Source organism: Chiloscyllium plagiosum, unplaced genomic scaffold (assembly GCF_037043375.1).
Source record: "Chiloscyllium plagiosum isolate Xiang-an unplaced genomic scaffold, Cpla_swu_hap1 HiC_scaffold_23, whole genome shotgun sequence".
Classification (NCBI taxonomy): Eukaryota; Metazoa; Chordata; class Chondrichthyes; order Orectolobiformes; family Hemiscylliidae; genus Chiloscyllium; species Chiloscyllium plagiosum.
The window spans coordinates 24,632,061-24,652,268 of NW_028270161.1; the positions used below are offsets into that span (position 1 = coordinate 24,632,061).

General features: G+C 43.4%; 1 protein-coding gene across 1 annotated transcript in view; it reads left to right on the forward strand.

The window, feature by feature from the left end:
- Window positions 1–2,107: 2,107 nt before the first annotated feature.
- The window catches only part of kcp (kielin cysteine rich BMP regulator), a 151,640-nt gene continuing 133,539 nt past the window's right edge, over window positions 2,108–20,208 (forward strand). Inside the window, exon 1 of the mRNA XM_087999293.1 lies at window positions 2,108–2,819. Within this exon, the coding sequence (XP_087855419.1) occupies window positions 2,705–2,819 (115 nt within the window). The 5' untranslated portion in view covers window positions 2,108–2,704. The remainder of the gene's footprint in view (window positions 2,820–20,208) is intronic.

Consider the following 20,208-nt stretch of genomic DNA (forward strand, 5'->3'; position numbering starts at 1 on the left):
CCATCTGAAGAGCATCCAACACATGCTCACCCCATTGCTGTAACCCTGCATTTCCCATTACTGATCCACCTGTCCTACATACTCTGGACAATTTAGCAGTGGCAATCCACGAACCTGCACATCTTTATTCATGCCCAATAACTCACTGTGTGCTAATCCTGATGCTTGACCAGTGCAGAGGGTTCACACAGGACTCATGTCTGAACTGAAGTCTGTGAATCAATACCCCTCATGGTTTCAGTTAAGGTTCTCCCCTCAGCCTCCTTTGTTTCAAAGAAAACCACACGAGATCAGTCAGACATTCCTCATAACTGAACATCTCCAACTGGGCAACAATAAATCTCCACTGTAGCCTCTTTAATTCAATCACTTTTTTCTCATAATGCGTGGATCTATAATGCACACTGCTGCAGCTGTGGCTTAATCAGTGCTTTAGCCATGAGAAATGCAGGGATAGGGGAGAGGTGGGATGTTCTTCGGAGGATCAGTGTGGCCTTGTTGGGCTGAATGGCCTGTTTCCACACTGTCGGGATTCTATAAGTAATAAGATTCTATATACACATCCAGCATTAATTCCCTGTTCTTATTCTTTGGCTGAAAGAGGGAAGAATCCCATCGGCTTTCATGATGTGGAGGTGCTGGTGTTGGACTGGGGTGGACAAAGTTAAAAATCACACAACACCAAGTTAATACCATAACCTGATGTTCTGTGATTTTTAAATTTGCTTTCATGACTATGTTTCTGTGGCATGGTGGCTCAGTGGTTAGCACTGGTGCCGAATAGCTCCAGGGACCTTGGTTCAACCCCAGCTTTGGATAACTGAGTGTGGAGTTTGCACATTTTCCCTGTGTCCGTCTAGGTTTCCTCCCATAGTCCAAGAGTGCGCAGATTAGGTGAATTAGCCAAGCTAAATTACTCATAGAGTACAGGGATGTGCAGGTTAGGTTACATTAGTTAGGGGAATGGGACTGGGTGGGTTACTTTTTGGAAGGCTGAAGGGCCTGTTTCCACACTGGAGGGATTCTATGATCCTGACTCCCTGCAGGAATTCGCAGGTCGTTTTATTGCCCACATTTGTCAGAATGCACCACTTATGGTGTATTGCCTTGCTTTCTTAATTTTTGCCAAATGCATGACCTCATATGTGGCCATGTTTACATGTACCTGGCTATAGTCCATTGATATCTGTCTGCAGCTTTCTTCTTCATTATCAGGCATTTTCTAAAAAGCATCTTCTAATTTCTTAATCACGTTCCCTACATTCAAGTACCATTGATATTTATTACTAAGGGCAATGGAACTGGCTCCTGGGGAAAGTTCATCAAGGGCATGTTCAGCAGTAACAGTCACATTTGCTCTTCCTGCTTCCACCAGCAGACGGCAGTTTAGTTCCAAACTATCACAATAAACACTGGAACCCACCATCCAAGGTTCATGCCAAGAGTTTAATACTGAGCGCTGTAACTCTCAGTCTCAAAGCACAATCCCAGCAAAATACCTGGAGCTTTAGCCTCTCAAATCTCACCTTGAACCAAGCACGTTAGTTGTAGTACATGTGATAAAAGCCATGTTACCCTGCTCTTGCCCAACCACCTGGTTGGTTTCCCGGTGCCCTTGGTACCAAACACGGGGTGGGGGAGCAGAAACAACACAGAAATTGCTGGAGTAACTCAGCAGGTTTGGCAGCACCTGTGGGAAGACAGCTGAGTGAGTGTTGCAAGGCCAGTGATTCTTCATGAGAAGAGGGAGAGCTGAGCTGGTTTCCCAGTAGATTTCCCTGCTCTCCAGCTGAACAGGCTTTGGAAAAGGCTGAAATATAAATGTTGATAATTAATTACAGACACTGCTCACTGATGGAGAGGATGAGACAGTGCTCCTTTGAGCCTCCTCCTCAGCAGGTTATCACAGAGTTCTGTCTGATGTGGGTGAGATTAGTGCCAGTTTCTGGGTTGGCTCTGTCTCTCAGTCCTTCTCCCCCCAACCCAGGGTCTCGGCCCCTTTAAGGAGCCTGCTCGCCGGCCGGTCCGGCTGGAATGGGCTCCAGTCCGGGTTTTGCAGCAGCCCTGGCTGTGAATGCGGGAGCGGAGCGGGATTGAGCGGCCGAGCCGTGCAGAGGTGCCCGGGCTCAGAGCGCTCTCTCCCGGCTACTGTCCCGCTCCTACACAGCAGCCCTCCGGAGCTAGAACTCTGCCAGCCGTTCCCTCTGGGAATCCTTCAAATTCCCCCATCCTCTGAAACTAATTCTCTCTCTGAACATAACACTGTCCCTTGAAGATCCTGTTGAGGGTCCCCAGTATTTACTGGGTTTGATCCTCGAAACTTTTCCCTATTAACTCCTCTCTCACTCCATCCCTATTTCCCTCTCATTTCCCTACCTTCTCTCTCTCCCTCCAATTCTTCCCTTCTTTCGTTCTCTCCTGTTCCTTGTAGCCTTCTCTTCTCTCCTCTATTCTCTCTGCCTCCCTCCATCCTCATCTTCTCTCTGCCTTCCTACTTCTGTTCTCTCTCCCTCCCACTAGCTCCTTTCACCTACTCCTCTCCCCCACCCCCTTAGCCCACCATGCTCCCCTTCTCCTCCTGACACTTTCCCTCTCTTCCATGTACCCTTCTATGTCTGGATGTTTGGTGTCTAATTGTCCAATGACCCTGTGAAGAGGGATCTCCACATTTGAAATCTCTTGAGTCTGTCTTCCTGACTGCAGAATGAGTTGCAGGCTGGCACTGTGTGTCTTGGTTCGGGTATCTCTGCTGTCTGGGATCCTGGTTGGAATGTCCATGGGTCAGGACATGTCCCAGCCATACTACCACCAGGAGAATGGTAAGTACATCTTAATGAATGAAAAGAAATGCAGTACCAAGCATTTACTATTGAAAGAAAAGGGCACCGTGGGGTGGGGGCCCTGAAGTACCATTGCTGAATCTTTCATTGCAAGAGCTGAGTGTTGGCTCTTAATCTATGGCCTTGTTGAGCCATTTTGTGTTTCCCTGTGTGTCTGTCCTTTTTTAAAACCTCTGTCTGTCTTTCTGCTGCTTACTCTGACAGCCCTACATTGTATATCCAGCATTTTCCTTTTTAAATTAAAAGAGCTGACCCCAATTCAAGTTTGCAATGTCGAAGATTTGGCACTGTCTCACTGAAGCTGATGTTGAGATTTCAGAGATAGTTTGAAAAAGGTTTTTATTTTTCTGGCACCTTTCTTGAGTACAGACTGTCCCAAAGTGCTTCGCAGCCAAATGAAGTGCAGTGTCTATTACAATATAGGATTAACAGTAGCCCATCTCTGCACAGCAAGATCCAATAAACAGTTCTGAGATATTAAATTAGATTCCCTACAGTGTGGAAACAGGCCCTTCGGCCCAACCAGTCCACACCGACCCTCCGGAGAGTAACCCACCCAGACCCATTTCTCTCTGACTAATGCATCTAACACTATGGGCAATTTAGCATGGCCAATTCACCTAACCTGCACATCTTTGGACTGTGGGAGGAAACCGGAGCACCCTGAGGAAACCCACGCAGACACAGGGGGAATGTGCAAACTCCAGACAGACAGTCACCTGAGCTGGAATCGAACCTGGGATTCTGGTGCTGTGAGGCAGCAGTGCTAACCACTAAGCCACCATGCCACCCAGATGCTAAATAAATACCAGCCACAACATCCATGATTCTTCTTTGAAATAGTGTTATGGAGTTATTTACATACACCTAAGAGGCCAGTGATCTCCAATTTAACATCACACCGAAAAAATAACATCTCTGAGAGTACTGTGCTTCCTCAGTACTGTCATGGAGTGGTAACTTTTTGAGTTCTGTGCTCCAGAGATCTCGAATAGGATTCTCTCCAGCCTTCTGGAGAGAATGCTGCTACCTCAGCCACAGGTCCCAGGATTGAAGTATTCCTCTAAGGAAGGGATCAATAACTGATCAGCGAACTACCCTTTCCATTGTCAGCAGATTTCACTCCCTATCCAGCATTCTGATGCTCAGTATCACCAGTATTCTCAGACATATTGAGGTTGTGTATTTTTTTCCTGTTTTCAAACCTCTCCAAAAGGAACCCACTCTCACTATATGTCCCTGTCTCTCTCAATTTGACCCAACCTTCCTTCTTTCACTACTTGCCCCTAGCGCGTGCGCTCTCTATCTCTCTTTTCCAAACCCCCCCCCCCCCCCCCCCCCCCCACCATGTCTCTATCAATCTCTGTTTCTATTCTTTCTCTGTCTGGCCCTGACTGCCCCAACCCTCTCTCTCATACTCTCAGGCTGAGGTGTTTCCCTCTCTATCTGCTTTTCTGGTCAAGATAATAAAAGAATCATTTGTTTTAGCAATGTGAGCAACTCTCAGTTACAACTCATGCCAGACGCTTCTATTCTTTCTCTGCCTCTGAAACGTATCTCTTTGTATGTAATGTCTTCTCTATTCCTCAATTGCCTCCTGTCTTTTGTTCAAACAAACTTTAATCAAGATCTGAAAGATCAAGGGCACAGACTTCAGTCTGCGGGTGAAAACAAAACAAAAGCTGGAGTAGAGGCCCCCTCCCACAGACACTGTATGGGGCAGTGTAATTCCACAGATATCAGCTGTCAGAGTGGACTAGCGGGGACTTTCTCCTGTCTCCAGTGGACTATGGAGAGCAATATGTTGATGTTAGCCTAGTCTGTCAGTGTCTGGGTGCAGTACCGGTGGGCACAGGGCTGTCCTTTATAACACTGGGGTACGGTGCTGTCTCTGTATAACACTGGGGTACGGTACTGGTGGGTACGGTGCTGTCTCTGTATGACACTGGGGTACGGTACTGGTGGGTACAGTGCTGTCTCTGTATAACACTGGGGTACGGTGCTGGTGGGTTAGGTGCTGTCTCTGTATGACACTGGGGTATGGTACTGGTGGGTACGGTGCTGTCTCTGTATAACACTGGGGTACGGTACTGGTAGGTTTGGTGCTGTTTCTGTATGACACTGGGGTACAGTACCGGTGGGTTTGACGCTGTCTCTGTGTAACACTGGGGTACGGGTACCGGTTGTTTCGGTGCTGTCTCTGTGTAACACTGGGGTACAGTACCGGTGGGTTTGGTGCTGACCCTGTAAAACACTGCAGTGCGATACCAGTGGGTTCAGAGCTGTCTCTGTATAACACTGGGGTACACGGTGGGTTTGGCATTGTCTCTTTATAACACTGGAGTATGGTATTGGTGGGTACGGTGCTGACCCTGTATAACACTGGGGTACAGTACTGGTGGATTCGGTGCTGTCTCTGTATAACACTGGGGTACGGTACTGGTGGGTTCGGTGCTGTCTCTATATAACACTGGGGTATGGTACCGGTGGATTCAGTACTGTCTCTGTATAACACTGGGATACGGTGCTGTCTCTGTATAACACTGGGGTACAGTACTGGTGGGTTTGGTGCTGACCCTGTATAACACTGGGGTACAGTACTGGTGGGTTTGGTGCTGACCCTGTATAACACTGGGGTACAGTACTGGTGGGTTTGGTGCTGACCCTGTATAACACTGGGGTACAGTACTGGTGGGTTTGATGCTGACCCTGTATGACACTGGGGTACAGTACTGGTGGGCTCAGTTTCTCATTCCATTATGCTAGGTTACCATTCATGTTCCTTGGTTTGATAAAATATTTTTGCCTCACACATCGTCTCTGTGCTTTCTCCAAGTTGCTCGTGACAACTATCTTTCTGTTGAAACATGTGACACTCAACCTCAGTCAGGGGTCTACTTAACAGCTCAAATATGCTCAATGAACATGATGTAAAAATGAATATTGTCAACATTTCTATTGAATAATTAAATAAAATCAAATCCGGGACTGAGAGACGTGGTACCATTTTCACTGTCTCCCCAGTGTTAGTGCAGGGATGATGCAGAGTAAAACTTTCTCTCTCCACTCAAACACTTCCAGGGCAGGTACAGCGGAGGTCAGGCACAGCATAAAGTTCCTTCTAATCTCCTTTTATCGATCATAATGTCACAGGAATCCAAGCTGAATATCGAAGTTGTATGAAAAGGTGTTACAGGGGTGAAGAGTTTGTACAAAAGTACATTTATGGCTAGTGTGAAACAAAATCCGAAAGATTATAATAAACAGTGTACGTGTAGTCAAGGGAACAATGGGGTTAAGATGGAGGCAAAAGGAAATCTTCTTGTGGAGGTGGAGGGATGTCTGCAATATTAATAAGGCAGTGCTGAAGACTGCAGATGCTGGAGATTAGAGTCAGGATTAGAGTGGTGCTGGAAAAGCACAGCAGGTCAGGCAGCATCTGAGGAGCAGGAGAATCAATGTGATGGGCTCCTGCTCCTCAGATGCTGCCTGACCTGCTGTGCTTTTCCAGCACCACTCTAATCCTGACTGCAATATTAATAAATGCATGGTATCTCTCTGTTACAAAAGAGCTAAATAAAGTAAGAATATAACCAATTAGAGGAGTACTCTGCCTTTTTGCAAAAACAAAATGCTGGAAATGGCACGTCAGGCAGCATTTGTGGTGACAAACAGCGTTAAGGTTTTTGCATCAATGACTCGTCATCAGAATCATCTTTCCCATGAAACTTGCTCCACCATTCAGTGGATCCTGGCTGACCTTGACCTCAGTTTCGAGAGGGAGGTGCCGGAAAAGCACAGCAGGTCAGGCAGCTTCCTGATGAAGGGCTTTTGCCCAAAACGTTGATTCTCCTGCTCTCAGATGCTGCCTGACCTGCTGTGCTTTTCCAACACAACACTCTTGACTCTAATCTCCAGCATCTGCCGTCCTCACTTTCTCCTACTTGACCTCAGTCTGCCCAATCTCCATATACAGGAGCCCCTCCGCTATCCGAAAATAGTGCATTCCTATGGAACCATTCGTAAGCTGAAATGGCATAAAGCAAAGAAGCAATTACCATTAATTTGTACGGGAAAGATTTTTGCGCTTTCCCAGACCCAAACAATATGCTACCAAATCATATCAAATAACACCTCAAACTTAAGCTAACAATAGCATATAGTAAAAAGATGTTGGAGGTTGGGGTGGTAGGATGTACAGGAGACTGGGGTGGAGGAGAAAGAGGAAGAGCAAATGGTGTCCCCGGCTCAACTCGTGTGGGGAACATGTTCTGACTAAGTGTTAGCGATTTCCAAACGTGGGAAGTGCTGCATTTTCACAAGGGAGCGAATCCGGGACCTTACACCACCTGGGTGACCTCCAGGCCAGCTAATGACACCAGATTTGATCCAGTCGATGTGAAAACTGTATCGCCTGCTGGGGCGATTTCCCACGGCAGGAAGTGCTCCATTTTCACAATGGAGTAAGAGTCTTAAGAGGTGAAGTGAGTAACCAGCAAAGCTTAGGAAAAGTGCCTGACTGTTTTCAAAACTGTCATGTCAGCAACCAGACAGACTTAATGTAAGGACATGTTTCTAAGCGTAACACCCTTATGAGCTCACTTAGGCTTTTCTGATACCTTAGGACACATCTTGCTAATGGATGCACAAAATAGATCGAGATATTGCACAGATGCTCATAGACACAGTTCACGGCTGTGGTACCTTGATGCTGAGATGGTGAGTGTAGTTCCTCGGGAAGGTGCTTGGCACTTTTTTGTAAAAGCAAAAATCCTCTTTTGGTTACCAAAAACAGGTACTAAAGTAAGTCTTTCGTAAAAACGAATTGGCGTAAAGTGAATTTTCAAAAAGCAGGTGATACCTGTATCATTCAATTCACCGACAGTACAAAAGCCTACTGATTTCGGCCTCGAATCTATGTAATGGTGGAGAATCCCCAGCCATGTAGTGAGTAGATGTGAAGATTAGATGGATTGGCTGTGGTAAATTGTGCATAGTGTGAAGGAATGTGCAGAGTATCTTTGTTAGCCATGGGAAATACAATGTTACAGGGATAAGGTAGGGGGTGGGTGGGGTGGGTCTTCAGAGGGTCGGTGTGGACTTGATGAGCTGAATGGCCTCTTTCTGCACTGTAGGAATTCTATAAATCGATATAAGTGGTAGGAGGTTGAGAGGGAATTTGAGGAAAAAAGAATTCACCCAGAGGGTGGAACTCACTGCCTAAACGGGTGATAGAGGTGGAAACCCTCAAGATATTTAAGAACTATTTAGATGAGCCTTTGAAACATCACAGCATTCAAGGATCCAGGCCAAGTGCTGCTAAATGGGATTGAATGGATAACTGACACGGACACAAAGGGACAACAGCTTGTAAAATCCATGACTCTGATGACACCAAACATGGATGAATTATAAGCTATGTTGAGAATAGTGTGGTACTCCAGATGAACATTGACAGGTTGGTGGAGTGGTCAGATAGGTGGCAGATAAGGTTCGATGCCAAAAAATGTGAGGTGCTGCACTTTGGTCGGAAGAACACTGAAAAACAATTTGAAATCGGGAGAACAATTCTAAAGGGGGTGCAGGAGCAGAGGGATCTGGGTGCATATGTGCTCAGATCATTGAAAGTGGCAGAACAGGTGGAGAGAGCAGTAAATACACAATGTTCTTGGATTTGTTAATAGAAACATTGACTACAAGATCTAGGAGAACGCGCAACAAAAATGTCCAGAAAAGCCACTCACACGGATCCGATCCTGAACCGCAACAGCGATCACCCAAACACAGAAGAGAAGCTACATGTTCAATAGGGCGACAACACCTCCGCTGGAGTATTGTGTACAGTTTCTGGCACCATATAGGAAAGATGCAAATGCATTGGAGAAAGTGCAGAAGTAATTTTGCTGGAATGGTTCCAGTTATGAAGATAGACTGAAGAAGTTCAGACGACTTCCTCTGAAGAAAGGAGAGCTGATTGAGGTTTTCAAAATCATGAGCAGGCTGGATAGAGTCGATAGGGTGAAGCTTCTTAAAGAAACTAAGAACGAGAAGGCAGAGATTGAAATTAAGAGCGATTTGAGCGATTTTACATAGTGCGTTCCATACCGAACAACACAGTCTGTGAATGTGCTGGAGATGGGTTCAATTGAGGCACTCAAGGGCATTGGATGGTTTTGTTTGGTTGGAAATAGTCTGCAAGAGTTTGGGGGGAAAAAGCAAGAGATTGGCACTAAGGTGATTGAGCCGGGCTAGGTAATAGAGCTAGTGCAGGCTGGATAGGTCAAATAGAGGTGTACAGCACGGAAACAGACCCTTCGGTCCAACCCGTCCATGCTGACCAGATATCCCAACCAGCACCCGGCCCATACACCTCCAAACCCTTCATATTCATATACCCATCCAAATGCCTCTTAAATGTTGCAATTGTACCAGCCTCCACCACATCCTCTGGCAGCTCATTCCATACGTGTACCACCCTCTGTGTGAAAAAGTTGCCCTTTAGGTCTCTTTTATATCTTTCCCCTCTCACCCTAAACCTATGCCATCTAGTTCTGGACTCCCTGATCTCTGGGAAAAGACTTTGTCTATTTATCTTATCCATGCCCCTCATAATTTTGTAAATCTCTATAAGGGCACCCCTCAGCCTCCGACGCTCCAAGGAAAATAGCCCCAGCCTGTTCAGCCTCTCCCTGTAACTCAAATCCTCCAACCCTGGCAACATCCTTGTAAATCTTTTCTGAACCCTTTCAAGTTTCACAACATCTTTCCGATAGGAAGGAGACCAGAATTGCATGCAATATTCCAACAGTGGCCTAACCAATGTCCTGTACAGCCGCAACATGACCTCCCAATTCCTGTACTCAATACTTTGATCTATAAAGGAAAGCGTACCGAATGCCTTCTTCACTATCCTATCTACCTGAGACTCCACTTTGAAGGAGCTATGAACCTGCACTCCAAGGTCTCTTTGTTCAGCAACACTTCCTAGGACCTTACCATTAATTGTATAAGTCCTGCTAAGAGTTGCTTTCCCAAAATGCAGCACCTCACATTTATCTGAATTAAACTCCATCTGCCACTTCTCAGCCCATTGGCCCATCTGGTCCAGATCCTGTTGTAATCTGAGGAACCCTCTTCGCTGTCCACTATACCTCCAATTTTGGTGTCATCTGCAAACTTACTAATTGTACCTCTTGTGCTCGCATCCAAATCATTTATGTAAATGACAAAAAGTAGAGGGCCCAGCACTGATCCTTGTGGCACTCTACTGGTTACAGGCCTCCAGTCTGAAAAACAACCCTCCACCACCACCCTCTGTCTTCTACCTTTGAGCCAGTTCTGTATCCAAGTGGCTAGTTCTCCCTGTATTCCATGAGATCTAACCTTGCTAATCAGTCTCCCATGGGGAACCTTGTCGAACGCCTTACTGAAGTCCATACAGATCACATCTACTGCTCTGCCATCGTCAATCTTCTTTGTTACTTCTTCAAAAAACTCAATCAAGTGTGTGAGACATGATTTCCCATGCACAAAGCCATGTTGACTATCCCGAATCAGTCCTTGCCTTTCCAAATACATGTACATCCTGTCCCTCAGGATTCCCGCCAACAACTTGCCCACCACCAAGGTCAGGCTCACTGGTCTATAGTTCCCTAGCTTGTCTTTACCACCCTTCTTAAACAGTGGCACCACGTTTGCCAACCTCCAGTCTTCTGGCACCTCACGTGTGACTATCGATGATACAAATATCTCAGCAAGAGGCCCAGCAATCACTTCTCTAGCTTCCCACAGAGTTCTTGGGTACACCTGATCAGGTCCTGGGGATTTATCCACCTTTAACTGTTTCAAGGCATCCAGCACTTCCTCCTCTGTAATCTGGACATTTTGCAAGATATCACCATCTATTTCCCTACAGTCTATATCTTCTATATCCTTTTCCACAGTAAATACTGATGCAAAATATTCATTTAGTATCTCCCCCATTTTCTGTAACTCCACACAAAGGCCACCTTGCTGATCTTTGTGGGGCCCTATTCTCTCCCTAGTTACCCTTTTGTCCTTAATATATTTGTAAAAACCCTTTGAATTCTCCTTAATTCTATTTGCCAAAGCTATCTCATGTCCCCTTTTGCCCTCCTGATTTCCCTCTTAAGTATACTCCTACTTTCTTTATACTCTTCTAAGGATTCACTCGATCTATCCTGTCTATACCTGACATATGCTTCCTTCTTTTTCTTAACCAAACCCTCAATTTCTTTAGCCATCCAACATTCCCAATACCTACCAGCCTTCCCTTTCACCCTGACAGAAATATACTTTCTCTGGATTCTTGTTATCTAATTTCTGAAGGCTTCCCATTTTCCAGCCGTCCCTTTACCTGCGAACATCTGCCTCCAATCAGCTTTCGAAAGTTCTTGCCTAATACCGTCAAAATTGGCCTTTCTCCAATTTAGAACTTCAACTTTTAGATGAAGAGAAACTTTATTAAGTTCCTTAATACAATATAGAGGAGTGATTTGCTTAGTGCAGTTAATGTTTCTAGACTTTCAAAGGTGTAAATAAAGTTTCATGTATAAATTTGCATGTTGATAAATTTAATGGCCATGGAATTAGAGGGACTGTAGCAATGTGGTAGATTAGATTCCCTACAGTATAGAAACAGGCCCTTTGGCCCAACAAGTCCACACCGAAGAGTAACCCACCCAGACCCATTCCCCTCTGACTAATATACCTAACATTATGAGCAATTTAGCATGGCCAATTCACCTGACCTGTGTATCTTTGGGTTGTGGGAGGAAACCCACGCAGACACAGGGAGATTGTGTAAACTCCATAACAGACAGTTGCGAGCCATCGTGCCGCCCCTAAGTAAGTAAGAGACAGCAAGGAGCAGTGGTGAATGGTCATTTTTCAATTTGGAGAAAGGTATACGCAGTAGTGAACTGTTTTCTTACATGTTAATGACCTAGGCTTGGCTGCAGAGAAGTGTTTTTGAAGTTTTTAGGCAATTGTTTGAACATGCAGCCCTTACTTTTTTTTATGAGGAGCACATGTGTGGTAAATTAAAGGGGCCGACCCTTCCACAGGAAGTTCTTATATAGAGAACATAATTTCAAAGTTTGTAAAAAGTACAAAAATCAGAAATGTAGTAAACAATTAGCTCAAATGCACAGAGGGAACAGAAATACTAGTGAACTAGCCAAACAGTTGGTAAATGAAAACACAGAGGTAAATGATCAATTTTGATGGGACAAGTTGAACTAAATTGGATAATTTTAACAGATGCAGGAATAGAAAGTTGTATGCACAGAAATCTTAAATTGCAATGTCTTGTATTTAGAAAAAAATAATAAAGCTAAAAACTTACTAACAGAGGAATGGAGCACAGTAACAAGAGAACTGTGATTACAAAGTGTTATAAACATTATTTAGGTCTTAGCTGGAGGACTGTTTGCAATTCTGGCACCACTGGAAGGGTGTCATGGTTTTGGAGAGGGCGTAGAAATTTTATTATTTGTTTTTTTTTACAGAAAGTGGGTGTTGCTGGTCAGGCCAATGTTTATTGCCCGTTCCTAGTCAGCCTTGAACTGCTACAATCCAAGATCTGTAGCTGAACCCACAATGCGATTAGAGAAGGAGTTCCTGGATTTTGAGCCAGATTGATTGATTGATTCAAATAGTGCCAGGAATGAGGCATTTCAGCTGTGAGGAGAGATTGAAGAAGCTGGGGTTAATCTTCACAGAATGTTCAGAGAAATTAAGATGGAGGTGATCCAAATCATGAAATGTTCATGTGGGGTAAATATATTGAAATCTTGAAACTGTTTGCAGTGGCAGAAGGGTCAGTAACCAAAGGAAATAAATTTCAGATATTTGTCAAAGAACCAGAGGAGAGATGAGGCACATTTTTACACAGCAATTTATGATGATCAGGAATGCAATGCCTGTCAAAACAGATTTAATTGTAACACTAAGTGGGAAATTAGATAAATGCTTGAAGAGAAACTACTGGATAATAGTGAGAGACAGAGCAATAGGATTATAAGATGGCTTACCTAACAGCCAGCACCATGTATTGAAATGAATTACCTATTTGTGGTACATCATTGTACAATTCTGTAAAATGCTGTCAAGTCAGGTTGCGTAGGAAGTAAAACATCCATACATTATCCCTTCAAACACTTCTCATGAGGCAAGGTTAAGCTGCTTCAAGGACATGGATATCATGAGACCTCTGTTAGAAGAAGTGAGTTCTGAAGGGTTGGCATTGTGTGAATGTTGAGGAACTGATAGTGGGAAGGCTGGAGCCAGTTGCAGTGTGATTTCCTACATTCCAACAATGATGCATCCCCATCCCCAATTCAACATCACACCAAAAGCAATGCAAAAGACCATATCCCACCCAATACTCGCGTGGATCAGCACTGACATTGCTCCCACCAGGATAATATTTTACTCATTGTGCTAAAAACCATACAGTGGGCATAGCAAGGCGAGAGCACTTAATGAGGACCAAATTCTGCGATTAGGTCAAGATGCAAGGCCTCTGCTTTACCCCCGGTCTCATTTGGGCAGGAATGGAGATTGTTTTGACCTCGCTGTCGCTGGCATAAAGAGAAGTGCGTGCGGTCAGGGAGGTTCTGTTGGACCCAGTGTAGGAACAGTGAGGACACTGAGTAATTGTCCTTCACTCTCTGTTCAACAGTTGAACGGTTTCTAATGTATCTTTTGGGAAACAGAGGGCCAAACACTCAGTCGCTGCCAAGAAATATTCAGCCTCAATCAAAATCATGTCTGCATCAGGAATTTTCAAAACCATAGGAACGGCCAATTCTCCAGGCATTGCACAGCTGCTTGTTAGTGAGCTTTAGAGAAACAAAAGCTGAACTTAACACTGAAGCTGAACAGCTTCGAGCCTATTAATAAATGTCTTTCACTTCTCTCTCTCGCTCTCTCTCTTTCTCGTGCACTCTATTAATCACTTGCTCTATACGACTGTCTCCACTCATAGTCTGACCTTGGCTCTGTTCCCTCTGTCTACTTCCCCTTGATAGTCTTCTTCATTAGTCTCTTTACCCTGCATTCTCTTCTATTATCCAACTCGCCATTTTCCCCTGCACTACCTTTCACCTTGTGCTCTCCCTATGCCATCTTTTTCCTTTGCTCTGTCTCCCATGTCCTCTCTTTCCCTTGCTTCAGCCCCCAAGCCCACCCCTCTTGTCTTCTCTCCTTGCCTGTGCTTTGTATATCTCAGTTCAGTTTTTGTCAGTGAATAAGGTGTGTAATGAACTGGTCTATGTTTTCCGTCTACCTGTATATGAAAGGATACAGCATCAGCAGCAATGATCCTGGGTAGCTCTAGATCATTGTGAGCTCAAATATCAGGTAATATCATCATCTCTTTGAAAGTGCTCAGTTGTGATCCCCTGGACTTCACCAGTTTCTTCATCCCCCCTCCCCCCACCTTGTCTCAGTCGAATCCCTCCAGCCCGGCACCGCCTTCCTGACCTGCAGTCTTCTTCTTGACCTCTCCGCCTCCATCCTACTCCGACCTATCACCCTCACCTTGACCTCTTTCCACCTATCACATTTCCAACGCCCCTCCTCCAAGTCCCTCCTCCCTACCTTGTATCTTCTCCTGCTGAACACTCTCTGCTCATTCCTGAAGAAGGGCCTGTGCCCGAAACGTCGAATCTCCTGTTCCCTGGATGCTGCCTGACCTGCTGTGCTGTTCCAGCAATAAAGTTTCAACTTTGATCTCCAGCATCTGCAGACCTCACTTTCTCCTCCAGTTGTGATCCCCACCAACCCCAGGAACTGGCTTGTTGTAACAGCTTTCATTGATGAAAGCAGGGTTGGGCAAGAACTTTCCAAATTGGTTTACGATACCCATGAATCTCTGGAGCTTAGTCACATTCCCAGAAACATGAGGCTACTTGATTGATCTTGTTATCTGTGGATCAACTAAAGCTGGATGCATCCCCAATGTGCCATAGGGACTCGACAGCTCGGCTGCAATAGTTCACATTTTTGTTGATGACTGGAGCGCCTGCTTCCTGGAAGTGTTGCAGCACAGTTCGCACTCTTGTGTCAAGTTCTGTGCTGAATGGATACAAGGATCAGGATGTCACCCACGTGATATTCGACTCCTTCCAATCTTTCCAGGATTCTTGACTTTGTTCTCTGGAGGATTTCTGTTGCTGATTTAATGCCAAAGGATTATTTGTTGAAACAAAAGCTTCCAAATGTCTAGAGGATTGTAAGCTACTTTTGGACTGTTTGCCGAGGAGAAGTTACCAAAAGACACAGCGTTTATAACATCTAGCTTTGTGAAGATTAAACTCTTGCTAAGCTCTTGACCACAGGCAAAACAGAATGAACTTCACATTCAACTGCACTTCTTTCATTTGCAGTACCTTGAATTTTTGTATGTTGTTTGTCACTTGTTCTAAGATGTATGCATTAAGTCTGCCTGTCAATCTATGCTAAAATAGGTGAAGTTATTACTTCAGTACTCTTCAGTAATTTGGGTTTTCTCTCTCTCTTCTCTTCCCCCCCCCAAGGATTGAACCAGTCTCAATTGTATTACCTGGAAATTCATTCGTGCCTAATCTGACACCCTTTCTTGATGTTGGTGACTTTTCTCTGGAAGGTGGAGAAGTTGGATACTTTTGTCGATTGTTATCTCTCTTGATTACCTTGGCATCTAATGTTAGACTTGAATTTGTCATAAATGCTTCCGATGTCTATCACTGTACATCCTCTTATATTGATATAGTTAGCATAGCTGGTGCCTTTAAGCGAGCATTTCGTTTTGAATTTTGTTGGAACTTAGAATCTGAACTCACTTTGTTGTTAATAATAGTGGAAAACATTTTTGTCAATCTGCTACAAATGGACCTTTCCAACTCATTGACACAATTACACTTTTTATTTTAATTCTTCCAACATAACTAATCTCAGGAGATTTGCTTTTTGTTTAGACTTCTCATGACTTACTAGGGCTGTGTGTTGGAGATCAAGTACCATTATTTCCAGATTTATCGCAAAAATTTGATTAAACCGTCAAATTGCTCAATTTTAACCCAACAGCAGGTTATAGTCCACAACAGATTTATTTGGAAGCATTAGAATCAGTCTGAATATTGGGGCACACACAGAGCACCTCATACCTTCAATGCATTGTCTGGGCCAACATGGCACCCATTGTTAAAGTTCACTTGAGAATGTAACTGTAAGAAGGTTCTGGAATTTACGTATGAAAGAACTCAAACCAACATACCCATTCTAAAAGATAAGAGACTTCAAAAACAATCCAGGTCTTTTTCAATATATAATTGCAGTTACACCACACTGTAAACTTCTGCTATAACCTCTGTGTCCTACGATCCTTACACTTCACAACCACCTGATGAAGGAGGAGCGAGTGCTTCCAAATAAACCTGTTGGACAATAACCCTGGTGTTGTGTAATTTTTAACTTTGTACACCCCAATCCAACATCAACACCTCCAACTGTCTAATTCTAAAAGCAAACGCACACCATGTTTTTATATTAACAAGGAAATAACAATTTATTTTAATCGGACTGTTTAATCAATGGCAAAACATAGACTGATTGAATTGGTAATTATAGCTCTTAAGTTTTACATCTTCCTTAAATTCCCACACATCAACAGACACACACAGACAAGACACAAACATAATGGGTGAGGAAGGGAGAAAACAGTTCTGGCACCATTCTGGATCACAGACATCAATGAGTTGGTTTTTTTCCCCAGCTCCATTCAATTATTTCAGACTATTTTCTGATGACGCAATGTTGTTGACATACCAGTTCTTAATCTTTAATTCACAAGTTCATGATTCACCCTTTCAGTGCCTCGGAAGGTATTATTCCTGTTTTCCTTTCAACAGGGAATTTACAGAGCTTGGGGGTCACTGAGCTAAAATGAGCAAGTGTAAGTATACACTTGCACAATTTTTTTTTACTTTTCCACACAAAAAATAGATAGAGGGTGAGAGAGATGGATGCTTTCTCTTTGCAGACTGAATATTTCTACTTTATTGTCTACACTTGGGCTGTAGCCATCTGCCCAGGAGCCAATCAACTATTCAGTGCTATGCTGAGCTCTCCTGAACCCATTACAACTGGTGCCATTTAAAAGGCCAATCAAAAGATGGTCTCTGGGCAAAATTGCCCTGAACACACAGATGTTGCTGATTTGTCTGGAATCCTCCCTCACTCTTCAAATGGCATCATTAGAGATACAACTGACAATATGCTCCAGTAACTTTGTTTGTAAAACTGTAAACAACTCCTTCCACAGTTGCCTTGGTTTAAAGGAGTATATTTTCCCATTTTCAGTCCAGAGTCCATAAATAAAAGTGGCCTTTACAGATTCACCATCTGTATACAGAGCCCAGCAAAGTCTTCTACCCACTTCTTGTTTATCCCCTTGCAAATTCTAATGAGATTGACGTCAATACACATTCTTCTACTCAGGAGTAAAAATTCTTGGTTGTGAATTACATGCACTTTTTAAAGTATTTGGTATGCCCATTTTGGAGAATACGGGCAGTTCTTCTATAACGCGATGAATGCATTCTTGTGGAAAAGCAGTGCTTTCGAAACAGTGCTTAAAGTGTTCGTGATGTAATCGCATTACAGCCAACACACGTTTCACAAGTTCATGATTCACACTTTCAGGAAGGTATTATTCCTGTTTTCCTTTCAACAGGGAATTTACAGAGCATGGGGGTCTCTGAGATAAAATTGCACTTTAGAAACAGTGTCCCAGTTTGTCAATCGTGTTACAGTGAATTTGTGTTAATGAAACATGCGTTATCGCAGATCGACCTGTACCTTTAATGTTAACTGGTTTTCCCCTTGACGATCTTTTGTCAACCAAGGCTTAAAACTGACAATACTGTTACACATGCTTCAGGGTTTAACTTGAAAATTGTCAGATTCCGGTTAATATAAATGTTTGGGTCACTGATTCTGCTGAGGAAAATGTTGCATTTTACTTCTACTGGAGTTTGTTTTCTGTGACTATGTCCTACTTTGTCACATTTTCTGTAAGTGACCTGCTTTCTTAAAAGCATTCATTTTAAAAAGCTGGGTACCACATACTATAAAGTTTATTGTTTCAACAGCATTGGCAAGGACTGGTAGTATCTGATGATATCTCCTACTTGCTGCATTGTCTCATTTGGTTCTTTTCGATCCTTAAGAAATGAATAGATTCCATTGATCTCCTATAACAAATTTTGAGAACTCTGCTTGACTCATCAAGTGAATAGTTTTCTCAAGAGTTGGGGCATACTTGAACTGTATTAAATCTGAAAAAGATGCATCAGTGAAGGCTAAATAATTTAATTTCATATGAATTCTGGCATAAAGTTTCCATAGTCATACATATCCATGATTCGATTGACATAATTAATGAAATCATCTATGACTTCAACTGGACAAACATTTTGAATCTTGCCCACTCAAGAATTATATTTGTTGAGAAATTGAAATACTTGTCAAAACTTTCAACACTTCTTCAAATTTGTTTCATTTAGCTCTTGTTGATTAATAATATCATTTTCTGTACTTTGTTGTCTACAGTAGTGCCTTTAGTTGTTCAGCTATTACATACTATCCTGTTTGGAAGCTATTCCATTCCTCAAGAATTGCATGCTCCAGAAAATCCAATTTTCTGTCTAGATTAGAGTGGTGCTGGAAAAGCACAGCAGATCTGGCAGCATTCGAGGAGCAGGAAAATTGATGTTTCGGGCAAAAGCCCTTCATCAGGAATTTTCTGGTCCAATTTTCAGGTCTATTAGGCCCATTTCTGAAATTACATTTTCCTGCTTCTGATACCATGTCTTCTGAATGTAAGTAGTTTATTTTATCTCCTTTTAAAGTTTTATATTCTGCAGAATGGTGGCTCTCCCATCACTATATCGAAAGTGAGCTTCACGGCTGGAATGAATGGTTTCCTGTGGTTTGGAGCCTCGCTAATGTTCTTGCTGCATTCTCCTTGCTTCACGCAAACATTTCTCTCTTAGGCCAAAATCAGGTGCTTTAAATTGCTCAATCTTTATCTGTTTTAAGTGGCTTTGTCAGTAGTTTGACTGGTTCGCTGCTCCTGAAATGGATGAGTTTTCTTGTGGCTTGCTGAGCTTAATTTTCCTAGTCCTGCCTCATGGTATCCTCACCCTGGAGGTCATGCCCAATCTGCCTGATTACTGCACTGTTTAAGGTTTCCCTTCTTGCGCAAAGAATTTTTGGTTTCAACTTTGACCATCTTCAATTTTTGGTTGGTTCACCAGCACAATTCAGGATTACTTCACAGACCAGCGACCCTCGATGTAGCCTTGCATCTTCCACGGAGCTTGAAATTTCTTTTGATTTTGTCTCACTTCTGTTAGGTCTGAAATGCTTTCTGTGTCATTCCCTGAGATATTCTTCTGTGTTTGGTTTCCCACAAGGTTTCTGAGGTTCATTGACATCAGCAAGCAGCCATCTCCTTTTCTCCTGAAATCTTCAGGGTTGCGTCCCTATTTTCTTTTCTCTTAAATGCCAATTTCTCTTAGTTGGCACCATTTAGAAATAGTGTTGGTCACCACTGCTTACTAATCCATAGCAATGCCCATGTTGTAACCCCACCATCGCCTACCATGTTGTATGGGAAGTGTTTCAAGCCCAGTTAGGTGGCTTGTGGTTGAGCATATCTACCTTTCTACTCTAAATAGAAGAGCATTGTTGAATAAAATGTAGGACATTTATTACATTATTGCACCTATTTAGGCACATGCATATGATTTGTGCAGGTTCCAGGTTTTAGGTGTTTCATTAAGATGGTGGTAAAATAGGAGGAGGTGTGGCGTTGTTAGTCAAGGACAGTATTATAGTGGCAGAAAGGACGTTTGATGAGGACTCGTCTACTGAGGTAGTATAAGTTGAGGTTAGAAACAGGAATGGAGAGGTTACCCTGTTGTGAGTTTTTCTATTGGCCTCCAAAACGTTCCCGAGATGGACAGGAAAGGATTGCAAAGATGTTTCAGGATAGGAGCACAAGTATTAGGGTATTTGTTATGGGGATCGTTAACTTGCCAAATATTGACTGGAAACACAGTAGTTCAAGTACTTTAGATGGGTCAGTTTTTGTCCAATGTGTGCAAGAGGATTTTCTGACACAGTATGTAGACAGGCCAACAAGAGGAATGAACCAGGCCAGGTGTTAGGTTTGGAGGTAGGTGAGCACTTTGGTGATAGTGACCATAATTTGGTTATGTTTACTTGAGCGATAGAAAGGGATAGGTATGTACCGCAGGGCAAGATTTATAGCTGAGGGAAAGGCAATTATGATATG